Source organism: Microtus ochrogaster, linkage group LG5 (assembly GCF_000317375.1).
Source record: "Microtus ochrogaster isolate Prairie Vole_2 linkage group LG5, MicOch1.0, whole genome shotgun sequence".
Taxonomy (NCBI): domain Eukaryota; kingdom Metazoa; phylum Chordata; class Mammalia; order Rodentia; family Cricetidae; genus Microtus; species Microtus ochrogaster.
In genome coordinates, this window is record NC_022031.1 from 38857284 (window position 1) to 38872199 (window position 14916).

At 50.6% G+C, this 14916-nt stretch overlaps 1 protein-coding gene across 2 annotated transcripts in view; it reads left to right on the forward strand.

Annotated features, from left to right (window-relative positions):
- Nucleotides 1–6: 6 nt before the first annotated feature.
- The window catches only part of Npr2 (natriuretic peptide receptor 2), a 19874-nt gene continuing 4964 nt past the window's right edge, over nt 7–14916 (forward strand). Inside the window, exons 1-13 of one of the 2 annotated variants that reach the window (XM_005362093.2) lie at nt 7–1394; nt 2143–2348; nt 8473–8586; nt 8858–8993; nt 9227–9321; nt 9495–9627; nt 9846–9930; nt 11339–11459; nt 11618–11692; nt 11879–11956; nt 12165–12269; nt 12387–12458; nt 14623–14782. In XM_005362093.2, the coding sequence (XP_005362150.1) occupies nt 728–1394; nt 2143–2348; nt 8473–8586; nt 8858–8993; nt 9227–9321; nt 9495–9627; nt 9846–9930; nt 11339–11459; nt 11618–11692; nt 11879–11956; nt 12165–12269; nt 12387–12458; nt 14623–14782 (2047 nt within the window). In that variant the 5' untranslated portion in view covers nt 7–727. The remainder of the gene's footprint in view (nt 1395–2142; nt 2349–8472; nt 8587–8857; nt 8994–9226; nt 9322–9494; nt 9628–9845; nt 9931–11338; nt 11460–11617; nt 11693–11878; nt 11957–12164; nt 12270–12386; nt 12459–14622; nt 14783–14916) is intronic. The other variant, XM_026786619.1, reaches the window with a different exon arrangement.

Consider the following 14916-nt stretch of genomic DNA (forward strand, 5'->3'; position numbering starts at 1 on the left):
GGGCCCAGGCGGGGGGCGGGAGGCAGCGCCGGGCAGCGCGGGCCACCGGGCCCGGGAGAAGCGGAGCCGAGAGGAGCGGGTTACACACGGGCGGGGCCGCCGCAGCTCCGGATGGGACCAGCGCCCGGGCCCGTTAGTCCAGGCAGGAGCTTCGGGAGAAGCCGTCACTGGGAGAGTCACCCCTGCCTTTCCCTCCCCTCCGGCCCAGGCCTCGCTTCGCTCCCTGCCTGCCCATGTCCCAGTCCTTCCGCGGCGGGCGCTCTCCCACCTCAGCCCGGGGCTCCGGCTTTTCGCAGCTCTTTGCCCTCCCGGCCCGGTCAGCTGTGAGGTGCCCCCAGGCCGTTTCTTTGTACCAGCCTCCCCCAAGTCCCCACCCCATCCCAATCTTAGATCCCCCCTTTCTCGGTTTGGGATTATTAGGCCACTTCACCCCTCACTGTCCTCATCCCGGTCGCAGGCCCCCTTGGTCCCTTCCTCCTTCTGCCACCCTATCCTTAGTCCTTGGTCCTTGCCTTAGGTTGGTAGCCCACTCCTTCCCGACCCAGGCTTCCCCCCATCCCCTTCTTGCGTGGTCCCCAGCACTTTCTGTATCCGGGCCGACTAAGCTTGTCCCCAGTTCTCTTCCTGGTCCTCTTCCCCAGGCTCCAGGCTGGGTGGTGCTTGTGCCTGCCCAGTAGGCCAGAGCGGCCCCTGGTTCGGGGGGCCGTGGGTCAGCTGCGCTATCCCCATGGCACTGCCATTACTGCTGCTGGTGGTGGCAGCCCTGGCAGGTGGGGTGCGTCCTCCGGGTGCGCGGAACCTGACGCTGGCAGTGGTGCTGCCAGAACATAACCTGAGCTATGCCTGGGCCTGGCCACGGGTGGGTCCTGCTGTGGCACTGGCTGTGGAGGCACTGGGCCGGGCACTGCCCGTGGACCTGCGGTTTGTCAGCTCCGAACTAGACGGCGCCTGCTCTGAGTACCTGGCACCGCTGCGCGCTGTGGACCTCAAGCTGTACCATGACCCCGACCTTCTGTTGGGCCCCGGGTGTGTGTACCCTGCTGCCTCTGTGGCTCGCTTTGCCTCACACTGGCACCTTCCCCTCCTGACTGCGGGTGCAGTGGCCTCTGGTTTTGCAGCTAAGAATGAGCATTATCGTACCCTGGTTCGCACTGGCCCCTCTGCTCCCAAGCTGGGTGAGTTCGTAGTGACATTACACGGGTACTTCAATTGGACTGCTCGGGCTGCCTTGCTGTATCTGGATGCTCGGACAGATGACCGGCCCCACTACTTCACCATCGAGGGTGTCTTTGAGGCCCTGCAAGGCAGCAACCTCAGTGTGCAGCACCAGGTGTATGCCCGAGAGCCAGGTGGCCCTGAGCAAGCCACCCACTTCATCAGAGCCAACGGGCGCAGTAAGTGTGGCCCGGAATGTTTTAGGAACTGGGGAGGAGGGCCACTGTGTCCTTGGAGCACAGCACAGAAAAGTAGAGAGAGATTGGCATGGAAAAGTCACATGGGATGGTTGGGATGGAGGTGCTTATGAGAACAGGCATCCGCGCGGGGTAGGGCCTGGGTTAGGACACAGGGCCTTTGTATCATAGGCACAGGTCAGGGAAACTGAGACTGGGACTTGGGAGTGAAGAGTTTGGGGAGGCAGTGTGGGTGGCTTTGAGTAGTGGATATGGGCGGCGGCTACCCTGAAATGTGCACCTGCCCGTGAGCAGAGACTCCGTGTAACATAGGGTTGACTCTATCGGTTTGGTGCTCGGCAGATTTGGTTGGGAAAGCCGGTAAAGCTCACACGAAAATAGTGAGCACAAGAGCCTGTGCTCCTAGCGAGAGGCAGACAGGAGAGGAACATGGGGAGCTGTGAGGTGGGGCAAACAGCTCTGGGGGGAAGGAGCCATCACTCTGGAGTGGGGGGGAGAGGAGCTATCACTCAGGAGTGGGGGGGAGGAGCCATCACTCAGGAGTGGGGGGGGAGCCATCACGCTGGAGTCGGGCTTTGACTTTTGCCAGATGGTCCATGTGGCCCAAGGGCACTTAGACATGAGCTCGGAGGGGGAGGGTGGGAACATCTGTTGGGTGGTCGATAGGTAATGGGGTGATGTTCCAGAGAGGGGCTGTCTCAGGGTGCCCTTCTGTCATGTCCTCTCCCAGTTGTATACATCTGCGGCCCTCTGGAGATGCTGCATGAGATCCTGCTTCAGGCCCAGAGGGAGAACCTGACCAATGGGGACTATGTCTTCTTTTACCTCGATGTCTTTGGGGAGAGTCTCCGAGCAGGTCCCACTCGTGCAACAGGCCGGCCATGGCAGGACAATCGAACCCAGGAACAGGCCCAGGCCCTCAGAGAGGCCTTTCAGGTATCTTTGGAACCCAAGCTAGAGATGGGAAGAGCCACGGGTTGGTTGGAAGGTCTGTTTCTCATAGCGCCCTTCGGAAGTCCCAGGAACGGGGCAGGGCTTGTGAGCTATGGAAGAGAAGTGACCAGAAAGTTTCTATGCCTGGTGCCACTCTTCCTTCCCCCGATTTGTACACTGTTACTTAGTGTGCTTGCCAAGACTGAGTTTGGCCACGGCCAGACCTTAGGGTGCTTTCCTGAGTGCCAGCAGGAAGCTAGGAGGCAGGAAGAAAAAGATCTGCGCCTTGTCCCAGAAAGGGCTGCCATCCTCATGGGACAGGCAAGGTGAAATTACAGCAGAGTAAGTGGCAAAAGGAGACAAACTTGTGTGTGAAGCCGATCTTGAGAGTCAGTGGTTAGGGAGGAAGGGTAGACATGGCTGGGATAAGGAGATTAGATGGTTGTAATTTTCAGGGCAGATACCATATTCACAGAGTGGCGGGACAGGGCTTCAAAAGCCCGTGCAAGGGAAAGACAGGAATTTGTATATCTTTGACCTCGTAAGAAATGAGGGTTCACCTTAAAAAAAAAAAAAAAAAGGTTTTTGAGACAGGGTCCTACTTCTGCCTTGAATTGTTAGCGCCAGCCTTCCAAGTTCTGGGATCATAGGCATGAGCTTTAAAAAGTGCTGACTTAAGCACTTCTTGGAAATCAGGTGACAAAGACATAGATTAAAGGGACTTTGAATGTTAAGGACTAGGATTTGAATTTTTGTATGGCAGTAGTAGAACATAATTCAGGTTGCGTTAGGAGACAGACTGTAGGTTGTCAAGGAATGAGGAGATACGGAATGAGGACATGCTAGAAAGAATGGAAAGAAATTAATTTACAAAAGAACTCACAGAGGAAGTCGGTGTTACTGTGCGTTCCCCACCTCGCCCCCAAGCTTTCAACATCCTGCTCCCTACAGAATAAAATCCCAACTCCTTACAGTGACGTGCAAGACTTGGTAATTAGCTTTCTGCCTGTCGTTTCAGTGGGGCTTTTGACGCTGAGAAGTCCTCCTGACTAACCCCTTGCCTGCCCAGGCCCCCATCCTCCTGCCTCCGTGCACTTTGCTCCTTCTGTCTGCCTGTTTTATTTCTTCTTCCCCTATTCTGAACCTCCTGAGATCATGCCCATGACTCTCTGTCTGGTTCCTCACCAGTTCTTACTGATTTGTGTATGGAAGTGTTCCCTATTTATTTATCCATAGCCCTCAAAGAGTATTTGAGGTGGCTTATGGAATGACCTTAGGATCCTTTCCACTCTGCGATTCTTTGGGTCTAAGGAGAGTGTACCGGGGCCGGGCCTGGGTGGCCATTCTTCTCCGGTGAGTAAGGTTTTATGTGGCTGTGATTATATATTTGGTTGTGACTGGTGAGCATGTCTGGCTGTGAATGACGTATCTGTTTGCATGCCTGAGTCTCTGACTCTCAGACTTGAACATGGGCAGTGATAGGACGGGTTTGGTTTATGTTGTAACTTTTTCCCAAGACAAGGATCTCACCTGTGTCTGTACAGCAATTCCATGTTCTCTAAGACTCAGAGCAGCCTGTGGTCTTCTAAGAAACTATTCCTAAATCCCAGGTTGAGCCGAGTTTCTTAGTCTGCCAACCACAAAGCACATCATTTAGTTCAGGTTTGAGTCCTTTAGAGACCGACTCATTGTTAGTATTCGCTGTTACCTGACTGGTATGCCCTACAGAACATGCTAGAAGCACCCTCTGTCTTACTGGAGTTTATAGTTAGTAGGCGAGACAGACAAGAAACAAGCTTATTAGCCGGGCGATGGTGGCGCACGCCTTTAATCCCAGCACTTGGGAGGCAGAGGCAGGCGGATCTCTGTGAGTTCGAGACCAGCCTGGTCTTTAGAGCTAGTTCCAGGACAGGCTCCAAAGCCCCAAAAAAACCCTGTCTCGAAAACCCAAAAAAAAAAAAAAAAAAAAAAAAAAAAAAAAAAAAAAAGAAACAAGCTTATTCATTGACGATAAGGGTTCCCAGAAGGAAAACAGTTGAGTGGTATGAGGAGAAAAGGGACTGGGCCTTGGCTAGTTCAGACAAGGCAGGGCTACACCTTTCCTGGATGGTAGAACGCTACAGTCCTCTCGGTAGGAATTTCTGTTTTGCTTTGTTTTTCTTTAAGTTCCAGGGTTCAACCTAGGGCCTTGTGCTCACTAGACAAGTACCCCTACCACTGCACTACATCCACATCCCTGGGTGAGCCTTTGTGGGAGAGAAAAACTCCTCCTCATAGGAGAATTCACAGCAGCCAAGAGACCCCAGTACTTAAGAGTGGGGGGGGGGAGGTCGAGTTAGCTATATCAGTTAATTCTTGTTATCTCCCCTCACTGAAGACCTCGTACAGAGAGGAAGATTTTCACTATGACTTAAGATAAAGGAAACAGAGCCGGGCGGTGGTGGCGCACGCCTTTAATCCCAGCACTCGGGAGGCAGAGGCAGGTGGATCTCTGTGAGTTCGAGACCAGCCTGGTCTTCCAGAGCTAGTTCCAGGACAGGCTCCAAAACCACAGAGAAACCCTGTCTCGAAAAACCAAAAAAAAAAAAAAAAAGATAAAGAAACGGGCACTGAAGAATGAGCCAAAGGGAGAGCAAGGCTGGTGTGTGTGGGGGAGAGTGAGGAATTTCAGGAAAACTTCTCTTGTCCATTGCCAGGACTGACTGACAGAGGGGAGGGCAGCATGGCGGTCAGTGGTCAGCTCTGGCCAACAACAAAGAGCAGTGAGCCCTTTCTCCAGAGATGCTGGTCCACTTGGGTCTCAGACCAGGCCAACCCTAAGATGGGGGATAAGGCAAGAGTCCTTGACTGTAGATGTTCAGAGCCTTTGTAAGCAGCTGAAACACCAAGGCAAAGGTGCCAGTGCAGTCTGGATATCAGTCACCGAGGGGAGGGAAAGAGCTGATCTAAAGGATGTTGATGGGGTTCTTCTTTCCCATCCAGTCATTGCTGTTCCAGGGCAGGGGTTGTGTTCATCTTTGTACCCGCTCAGCCTAGCGTGTAGTAGATGCTAAATACATGTGTATTGAGTTAAATTAGCATGTATATAGGGAAGAGGCCTGGGGATTATTTTAGAAGTAAACCACGATAATTAACCAGGACAGGTAAGCAAAGTGGGAAGAGTAGAACTTAATAAAGCAAGCAGTCAAGTTGGGAGGATTCAGGTTTGCACTGAGCAACCGAGGGTACAGGGTTAGAAATCCTGAACCACGCATGCCCACAATGGGAAACACTGGCACTAAGAATGGAGGGAAGGGGTGTGTGTGGCGACTCTTCTCTGTTTATCTCAGCACATGAGAGACTAAGCAGGGAGGTTGCTGAGCTTCTGAGGCCAGCCTGGGCTACCTGGTGAGATCCTATCTGAGAGCAACTAGAATGGAAGAAAGCGCTAAGGCCAAAGCTATGGAAGGCAGTGCCCCTTTCTGGAGACTATTCGTGGCTTCGTCTGCCCATGACTGGCATCACTTTCTGCTGTGCCCAGAGCGGGACTCAAGGTGGGTGGTGCACTCTTGGCTCGCCCCCCATTGAACTCCTTATTTTTGGCAGCGTTGCTTGTTTAGTTTTCCACTTGGGGGCCACTGTGAATTAGTGGGACTCAATTAGCTACTTTTGCCTTCCTTTTAGTCCCTCAGTAAGTACAGAAAGTGTTTGGAGTTGTTTTTGTTTGGGGTTTGTTTTCTTTTATTTTTTTAGTAGCTAGTTAGTAACCACAGCAAAACATTCTTGAATAGCCATTTTCTAAGTGTGGCCTTTGGATCCTGGGGCCCCAGAAATCCTTTTAGGGGGGCTGTGAAATGGAAATTATTTTGAAATACTGTCAAAATGTTATTTGCTGTTGTCACTATTCTCCTGTGATTTTGCAGTGGTTTTTTTTCTAGAGGCTGCACAATGTGGGTGAGGTCACCGCTCTGACAGCCATGGAAAACACGCTTGTGCATTCTTGTGTTTTCATAATTTACCAAGCTCAGCTTTAATTTTAACTTCTAATTTGGTAACTATTGATAGATATAAAATTTCTTTGGGGTCCTCAGTAAGTTTCAAGAGGAGAAGAGAGTAGCGGCAGGCTTGTAATACCAGCACCCTGGGTCTGAAGCAGGAGGATCTGGAGTTTGAGGCCAACAACAAAACAAAGCCAAAAGATAACAAAGCAAGAGCCGGAGAGATGGCTCTGCAGTTAAGAGCAGCCAATGTTCTTTCAGGGGACTCAAGTTCAGTTCTCAGCACCCACATCAGGTGTGCATATACACATACACACACACACACACACACACACACACACACACACACACACACACACGCACAAGTGAAGAGGGACTCAGAGATTTTTAAAACATCTTGTTTTTGTTTAAGATAGGGTCTGCCTTGGAACCCAAATTGTCCTTGAACTTTCCATCCTTCTGCCTTAGACTCTAGAGTGCTGGGATTATAGGAGTGTGTAACCTATGGCAAGAAATTTGATTACTGCCAACTTAGGGGTAAATCGCCAACCCGGAGAGTTACAGTGTCCAGAAAGTGTTAAAAACCTCTTATCAGCCTTTATCGAAGTATGAATTGTGCTGCTCCCGTCTTTTCCAACTCTGTCTTCCTGACTGCCATTCGTCAGCTTTACCACATCTCTATTTTTGGAACAGGTGTCAATGAACGAACCCTCCAGCCTGCCGCTGAGGAGCACTTCCTGTCCCGCCCCCCAGTTTCCCTCCTCCTTTTCTGCTGTCCCTTTTTCTCCCACATCCTTTCCTTCTCCTGCCCGAGAGTAAATGCTGAAAGTACACAGTCAGCATCTGAATCCCCAGTAAGAAAACTCTAATGTAACATAACAAATGCACAGTAGAAACCGACTCTGACTTCATTATTTTCCACCTGGAGCAAATTGATGCCTGTAGCTCTCATGTGATACATTCAATATCTGTATGGTCTACATGTCCTTCCCGTGATGAGAATAAACAAAGCTGGTAGAAATAGCCAGATTTTTGTTCAGATTTTGTTGTTGTTTTATGAAATGGGGTCTTGCTATGTAGCCGCCCTCCTTGGCCTGGAACTCATTATGTGGACAAGGCTGGCCTTGATCTTACAGCTATCTTTCTGCCTCAGCCTCTTGAGTGCTGGGATTACAGATGTGGGCTGCCATGCCTATCTTGAAATGACTAGGTTTTAACCTGTCATTCCACGTGGTCGTATTTCACAAAATATAGTGAACCGACATCTTTCTTGGAAGTCATAAGACCAGTTTCCTGTCTGAGCAGTCTCATTTGGTTGTGTGGTCCAAGGCTGAGCAGTCTTGCAGCTGGAGAAGAGGGGATATATGAGGCTCAGAGGAGCTAGGCAGGCAGTTTGACAAGGGACGGAGATGCGTTGATTCATGTTAGTAAAATGCGCATGTGGCTGAGACCACATGCATCAGTTGCTTATCTGTGCAACGTGTGTGGGCGTGTAACTTATGTAGCATACACCTGCTTCTTAATGAGCCTGCTGTGTCTGCTAGATGTTTCCTCTATGCACAGTCAATTAAATTCGTGGTTTTCACAGATGGAATCCTTGTCTCAAAAGTATTTCTCACCAGGCTTGAAATCTAATTTACTGAGAGAAGTCACTGTGTGCCAGTGACCCAATATGAAAAAGTCAAGTTGTTGTTATTGTTTTGTTGCTTTTGTTTTCGAGACAGGGTTTCTCTGTGTATGCCTGGTTGTCCTGGAACTCGCTTTGTAGACCAGGCTGGCCTTGAACTCACTGAGAACCAGCTGCCTTTGCTTTCTGAGGGCTGGCATCAAAGGGGCACCCAGAAAGTAGGGACAAAGGAGTTCCCGTGAGTGTGGTAACCTGGCAGGAGGCCTGATGATGGAAGGGAGGCAAGGAAGCTGATGGGCTGAGTTTGTGGATGGAGTTGATTTCATTCTGCTGCCACCTCTCCGGGACCAGCCTATCTGTCGCTCCCCCAGGGGTGCCACTCCCCTCCACAGTTTAGTCCATTTCGGCTGCCAGACTCCCCTGTGCATGTTTTGTGTGTGTTTTGCCAAGTTTTCCTAGAATGGTTTCTTTCTCTCACGCTCAGTTTGAACCCCATTCATTCCCCCCATGTGCCGTGGTGCAGACTGTACTGGTGATCACATATCGAGAGCCCCCAAATCCTGAGTATCAGGAATTCCAGAATCGCTTGCTGATCAGAGCCCGGGAAGACTTTGGTGTGGAGCTGGCCCCATCCCTGGTGAGTAGATCTCTGAGAGTCAGAGCAGGCTATGAGGAATTCATCACACTGGATCACAGAGCAAGCCCCACTTTGGGCTCTCACTTCCATCCAGGGTATCACCTTTGTTCCCCAGGGCCGGGTGGATAAAGATGGCACCGTAGGGGTGAAAGAAGGAGAATAGGGAGCTGGGAAAGTGGAGAGGCAGAAGGATGCTGCAGGGGTGGGAAAGGGGACTGGGACGGCGCCTCACAGGACATTTGGAGAGTGTGCTGAGCTTGCTTTCCTGCAGATGAACCTCATTGCCGGCTGTTTCTATGATGGGATCCTGCTCTATGCTCAAGTCCTGAATGAGACAATACAGGAAGGAGGCACTCGGGAAGACGGACTTCGGATTGTGGAGAAGATGCAGGGGCGAAGATACCATGGTAATGATTGTGGAGAAGATGCAGGGGCTAATGGAGGCCTGAGGGCTGACACCAGGCTGAGGGGTGAAGTACACAGGAGGGGAGACACCAGGGACTGCAGGGAGAGTCAATGGGTGTCAGGGAAAGAACCATGATGCGGGAGAGACTCAGCCAGCGAGATTGGGGCGGCAGGAGGTGGACGAGGGGACCAGAGGAAGATCTCAAGTGAGGGGCATTTTTTTTTTTAATCTTAGGTGTAACTGGGCTGGTTGTTATGGACAAGAACAATGACCGCGAGACTGATTTTGTCCTGTGGGCCATGGGAGACTTGGATTCTGGGGACTTCCAGGTGACGGGGAGAGGACAGGGAAGAGAAAGAAAGTGGCCCTAAAATCCAGTGGGGACATAATCAGTGGTACTGGGGCAGGAGCTTACTCCCCCTGTTGGACCCGAGTCATGGTGGGAGTCTCAGGGAGGAGGCTGGGGGCAGGCCTGTGGGCCCAGTGCTCTGCTTCCTCACAGCCCGCAGCCCACTACTCAGGAGCCGAGAAGCAGATCTGGTGGACAGGCCGGCCTATTCCCTGGGTGAAGGGGGCCCCACCTTTGGACAATCCCCCCTGTGCCTTTGACTTGGACGACCCATCCTGTGATAAAAGTGGGTGTGTGCAGGGACTGGAAGCAGTCCCCCCCTTTTACCCAACCCCTGCGCTCTGCCTCCACTGACACCCACTCCCACGCCTAGCTATATTCTATCTTTGCGGCTCTCTCTCCTTCCTTCTTTCCCTCGAGAAAGCTGTGCACCCCTTGCACCCATGTCTCCTCCCCCTCGGCCCTTTCCAGTCTTTCTCAGGGTCTCTCTCTTTCCTCCTTCAGCCCCCCTTTCCACTCTGGCGATTGTGGCGCTGGGCACGGGAATCACCTTCATCATGTTTGGTGTTTCCAGTTTCCTAATTTTCCGGTGAGTCTGAGGTTTTCCTACTCTTCACCTCCCTCCTGCCTCACTGCCTCTGGCTGAGGTCAAGGTTCCCTGCTATGTGGGGTGGGAGTGGCAAATCTCCTAACCTAGTGCGGGTCTCTTGGACTAGCACCTTACTCTCCAGCCTTTTCATGGGTTGCTCTTCTTCGTAGATGTTTATTTTGCTTTTGTCTGTAGCCTGGGTAGACTAACAGCTTTTCTGAGACAAAGTCTTGCCAAGTAGCCCAGGCTGGCCTCAAACTGAAGGTCCTTCTTCCTTGGCCTCCTGAGTGCTGGGATTACAGATGTGTGCCATAGTGCATTATTTGAATACTGAATGTTTTTGTTTGTTTGTTTGAGACAGGGTTTGTTTGTAGAGCCCTAGCTGATCTGGAACTCATCACGTAGAGCAAGCTGGCCTTGAAACTCTCAGAGATTTGCCTACCTTGGCCTTCCAAGTGCTGGGATTAAAGGCATCCTTCACCTAGCCCAACTATGAATACTGATTTTTAAACTATTAGTTATATATCTCCTGTATGTCTATATGACTGGATGCCACATGTAAGCATAGGTGCCTGTAGAGGCCAGAGGCCATCAGAACCCCAAAACTCTGAGTTACAGGTGGTTATTAACTACCCAGGATGGGTGCTTGGAATTGAACTTGGGTCTGTAAGAGTGGCAGGTACTCCTAACCACTTGGTCACCTCTCCAGCCCTTGAGTACTGATTTTGAGTAGAGTTAGGATCAAAGATGAATTCCTATGCACTGACTGTCCCTGGCTCCTTTTCCCAACCCACTCCTGCTAATATGCGACAAAACATTGCACAGTTCTGGATATTTGGGAAATCCATGACCAAGTCACCAACACATTTTCTGTGTGGTGAGGGTGGGAAGTAGTGTTTCACTGTGTCTTCACATGGTGGAAGACTGGAAGCCCCCGTTTATACAGGTTGGGTGGGGATGGAACTGCTCTATGGTAGAACTCTTTTGCCTAGCATGCTCAAGGCCATAGGTTTGACTCCTACCCTGGAAGAAGGAGACCTCTCTCCTGAAGAGAGAGGAGAGGCAGGGGACATAAGAGGAGGGGAGAGAGAGAGAGAGAGAGAGAGAGAGAGAGAGAGAGAGAGAGCGAGAGACAGCTGTGTGTGCTGGTACACATCTGTAATCCCAACCTTTGGAAGGCTGAGGAAGGAAGAGCATCATGGGTTTGATGCCTACCTGAACCTTTTCTCAACACCAAACCAAACCATTTCCCTCTACACTGAGTGTGCATGAGCACTCACCAGCGTGTGGCGCATGCTTCCTCCTGTCCCAGTCCTGACTCTGCCATAGTAACAGTTGTAGCTCCCTTGCAGCTTTGTGGGTGGGAGGACAGGGCTTGGCAGCCAACTGAGCTGTGCGGTTCTTGCAGGAAACTGATGCTGGAGAAGGAGCTGGCTAGCATGCTGTGGCGCATTCGCTGGGAAGAGCTACAGTTCGGCAACTCGGACCGCTACCATAAAGGTGCAGGCAGCCGCCTAACACTGTCGCTGGTGAGTCCCTGGCTCTCCTTCCTCTGAGTTCCTGTTCCCTGCTCCCTCTTACCCTGGACCTTCCCCAGCACATCGGCTTGTAACGACAGCCACTTGCACTACCACCACCATCTAATGTTCCTTTCATCCTTCCGCCTCCATGTTGCCCTTGGCCCCAGCGGGGATCCAGTTACGGCTCGCTCATGACAGCCCATGGGAAATACCAGATCTTTGCCAACACCGGTCACTTCAAGGTGAACAGTCATCTGCTTCTTCTGGTTCCCAACCATTTCATTGTGTCTCATGCCCATCTGCCACCTCTGCCCCTGAACCTCTGGCCTCCCATAGTCCCCTCTCTACACCCAGCCGAGCTCGTGGATGCTCTCAGTGCGACACTCCTTCTGATGCTCATTCCTTTTTCTGTTTCTACCCCACCTTAGGGAAATGTCGTTGCCATCAAACACGTAAATAAGAAGCGCATAGAACTGACCCGGCAAGTTCTGTTTGAACTCAAGCACGTACGTAACTGGGTATGAGTGGAAAGGGAGGGTCCATAGGGAAGAGGAAATGAGGAGACCATGGGATGGCCAACTGGCTAAGAGGGTAAGAGGCTTGTTTATCACGGGTTCCCAGTTGTAGGTGTAAGTAGGAGAGAGGTCATGGCTCGAAGCGGTGTGCTTCTCTATGTTTCAGCGCCATCAGTTCTTTCTTTCTCGTTTCCGCCAGATGAGAGACGTCCAGTTCAACCATCTCACTCGCTTCATCGGGGCCTGCATAGACCCTCCCAACATTTGCATTGTCACGGAGTATTGTCCTCGCGGGAGCTTACAAGTGAGGGGCAGGTGTAGCAGCTTGTGGTGGGGTGGGGAGGTCCCCCAGTCACATTGTGCCTAGTGATAGCCAGTGAGACTTAAGACAGATACTGATCTCTTCCATGTCACTTGCCAGGACATTCTAGAAAATGACAGCATCAATTTGGACTGGATGTTTCGCTATTCACTCATTAACGATCTTGTGAAGGTGAGTCTTCTCCAGCCCTTCTGTCCTCGCCCACTAAAAATGCCTCCATTGCTCAGTCTGTGCTCAGTTCCTCTCCTAGGCCTTGGGCACTCATGCTTTCTCCATGTTCCCTAATTGTGGTTGAGTGGCAATGGGTAAACAGGGGTTCTGGGCTGCAGTTGGGGGAGTTTGGATCTATCACAGCAGTCCCATACCCAGAGAGGGCTCTTATCTTCCTGTCCCAGGTATCTTAAATGTTTCTTCAGTGTCTCTTCTTCCTCAAAGGGGGGATATTAAAACCCCTTAGCTATAGTTGGGCATGCCATCGTATGGGAGGTTGAGGCAGGAGGAATGCTGTGATTTTGGGCCCAGCCAAGGCTTCATAGTGAGTTTCAGGCCAGCTTGGGCCACAGAATAAGATCCTCTCCAGAAAAAGAAAATAGGCAAACAAAACGATAAAAAGACATCCCTCAGCTGGGTGCAGGCAATGCATACCTATAATCCCAGTACTCACTGAGACAGGAGGATTAGGAGTTTAAGAGCAGCCTGAACATCATCATGAGAATCTGTCTCAAAATAAAATGAACAGAACCAAATTCCTTGAGCCGTAAAAGGACGATGAGGTCTTCAAACCCTTCTTATTTTACGCTTTGACCAATATTTGACTGTCCATTCTTTAACTGCTAAAGCATGTCTATTCTTTAACTAACATATCTAAATTTAACTGATTTTTTGGGGGGACTGGATGTTGCTGTGTAGTCCTGGCTAACCTGGAACTCGATCTGTAGAACAGACTGACCTTGAACTCAGAGATCTGCCTGCCTCTGTCTTCTGTGTGCTGGGATTAACTGTGTGTGACAACACTCCTGGCTTGAAATCTTTTTGAGACAGGGTTTCGTGTTGCCCAGTCTGGCTTCAAACTTACACAGACAGAAATTTCTTTGAGTTTCTGACTCTTCTGTTTTCTACTTCCCAAATGCTAACATAGGTGCATAACACTATACCTGTTTAGAGACTGAAATTATAAAAAATATATATGGATGTTAAACTCAGAGAGATGGAAGAAAAATTGTACTAACTCTTTGTTTCCATTCCAATGCTCAGTTATGACCCAGAGGCTCACATATGACTGAATCTTGCATCGGTTAGACAGGTGTTGAGAAGCAGGTTTCAGAACCCATATGCCCACTAGTGAGATCATCCACCTGTACCTGACTCTGGTTCTGATCCTAAATTCTCAGAAAGTTTTTTTTAATTAATTTATGCACATGAAAGCTTGCCATCTAGTGAGAGAGAAATATCAGGTAAAGCAAAGTAGTTTTCAGCTGGAGATGTGACGATAAACAGAGGAGAAGCGACTCCTTTGCAGTTTCCACAGCAGGAAACTCAGCAGCTTAGGATGCCTAAAGGTGTCTTGGTACTGAGAGGACTACAGAGGAAGAGTTTGAGGCCAGAGCCTACCGTTTACGTGGACTCCGGTCACCATGCCGAGCCTTCTATTCCTAGGGTGGGCTCCCAGAGCTTCTGTCTGGGGAAGCACTGTCCTGTCCTTCCAAGACTGGCCTTTGAATTCCTGGGGGCAAATGTCTGCCTCCAGGAAGCCATGCTTCTGCCTTGGTTTGGCGGTTATTTCCCTCCTCTGTCTACTTTTCAGATTTTGCTGATTTACTGCCTTCTTTGCTACTGTCTGGTCTAGCATTCCTCTAATAGATCACATTCCTCCTCCACCACAACCTGCTTCCTACACAAAGCTGCAGACTAGACTCCCAGCCGGCTGGTGTGCTGTGGCGCCTCTGGAGGCTATGTCAGAGCTATGCTGTGTCTCCCTAATCAGTTGCTGGGCCCGTGAAGCCACTCTACGCGCCATCCTAGTTTCAGCCGTTCCCTTCACTCTTCAGAAGATTGCCATTTCCAGGGAAACAATTGGGGTTCTCCTTATCCCCATCCCTTGAGCCTGAGCACCTAGATGCTATTTACTGTCCTAGGAAGGGGTGACTCCCCATTCCTCCGTCTTCCTTGAGGGACATCATCTCAACTCAGCTTGTTTTTACTATCTCAAGATCCTTCCATTTCTAATGGGTTTTGGTTAGTGGTCTGAATATCTTTATGCAGTTAGCTGGACCATCTCACGGACTGGGGTGGCCTAAGCCACACATGGTCCAGACACTTACTCTGTATCCTGTAGGGTATGGCCTTTCTCCACAACAGCATTATTTCATCTCATGGAAGTCTCAAGTCCTCCAACTGTGTGGTGGATAGTCGTTTTGTGCTCAAAATAACAGATTACGGTCTGGCTAGCTTCCGATCAACTCCTGAACCTGACGACAGCCATGCCCTCTATGCCAGTGAGACTGCTCCCTGCATCATCACTCCCCCTCCCCCACCCTCTCCCACTACCACCCACCTTTCATATTGCTCTCCAGGCCTTGATCATTTCCTCCAGGGGAGGCTGGGAGAGGTAGACCAGTAGCAGTAACCC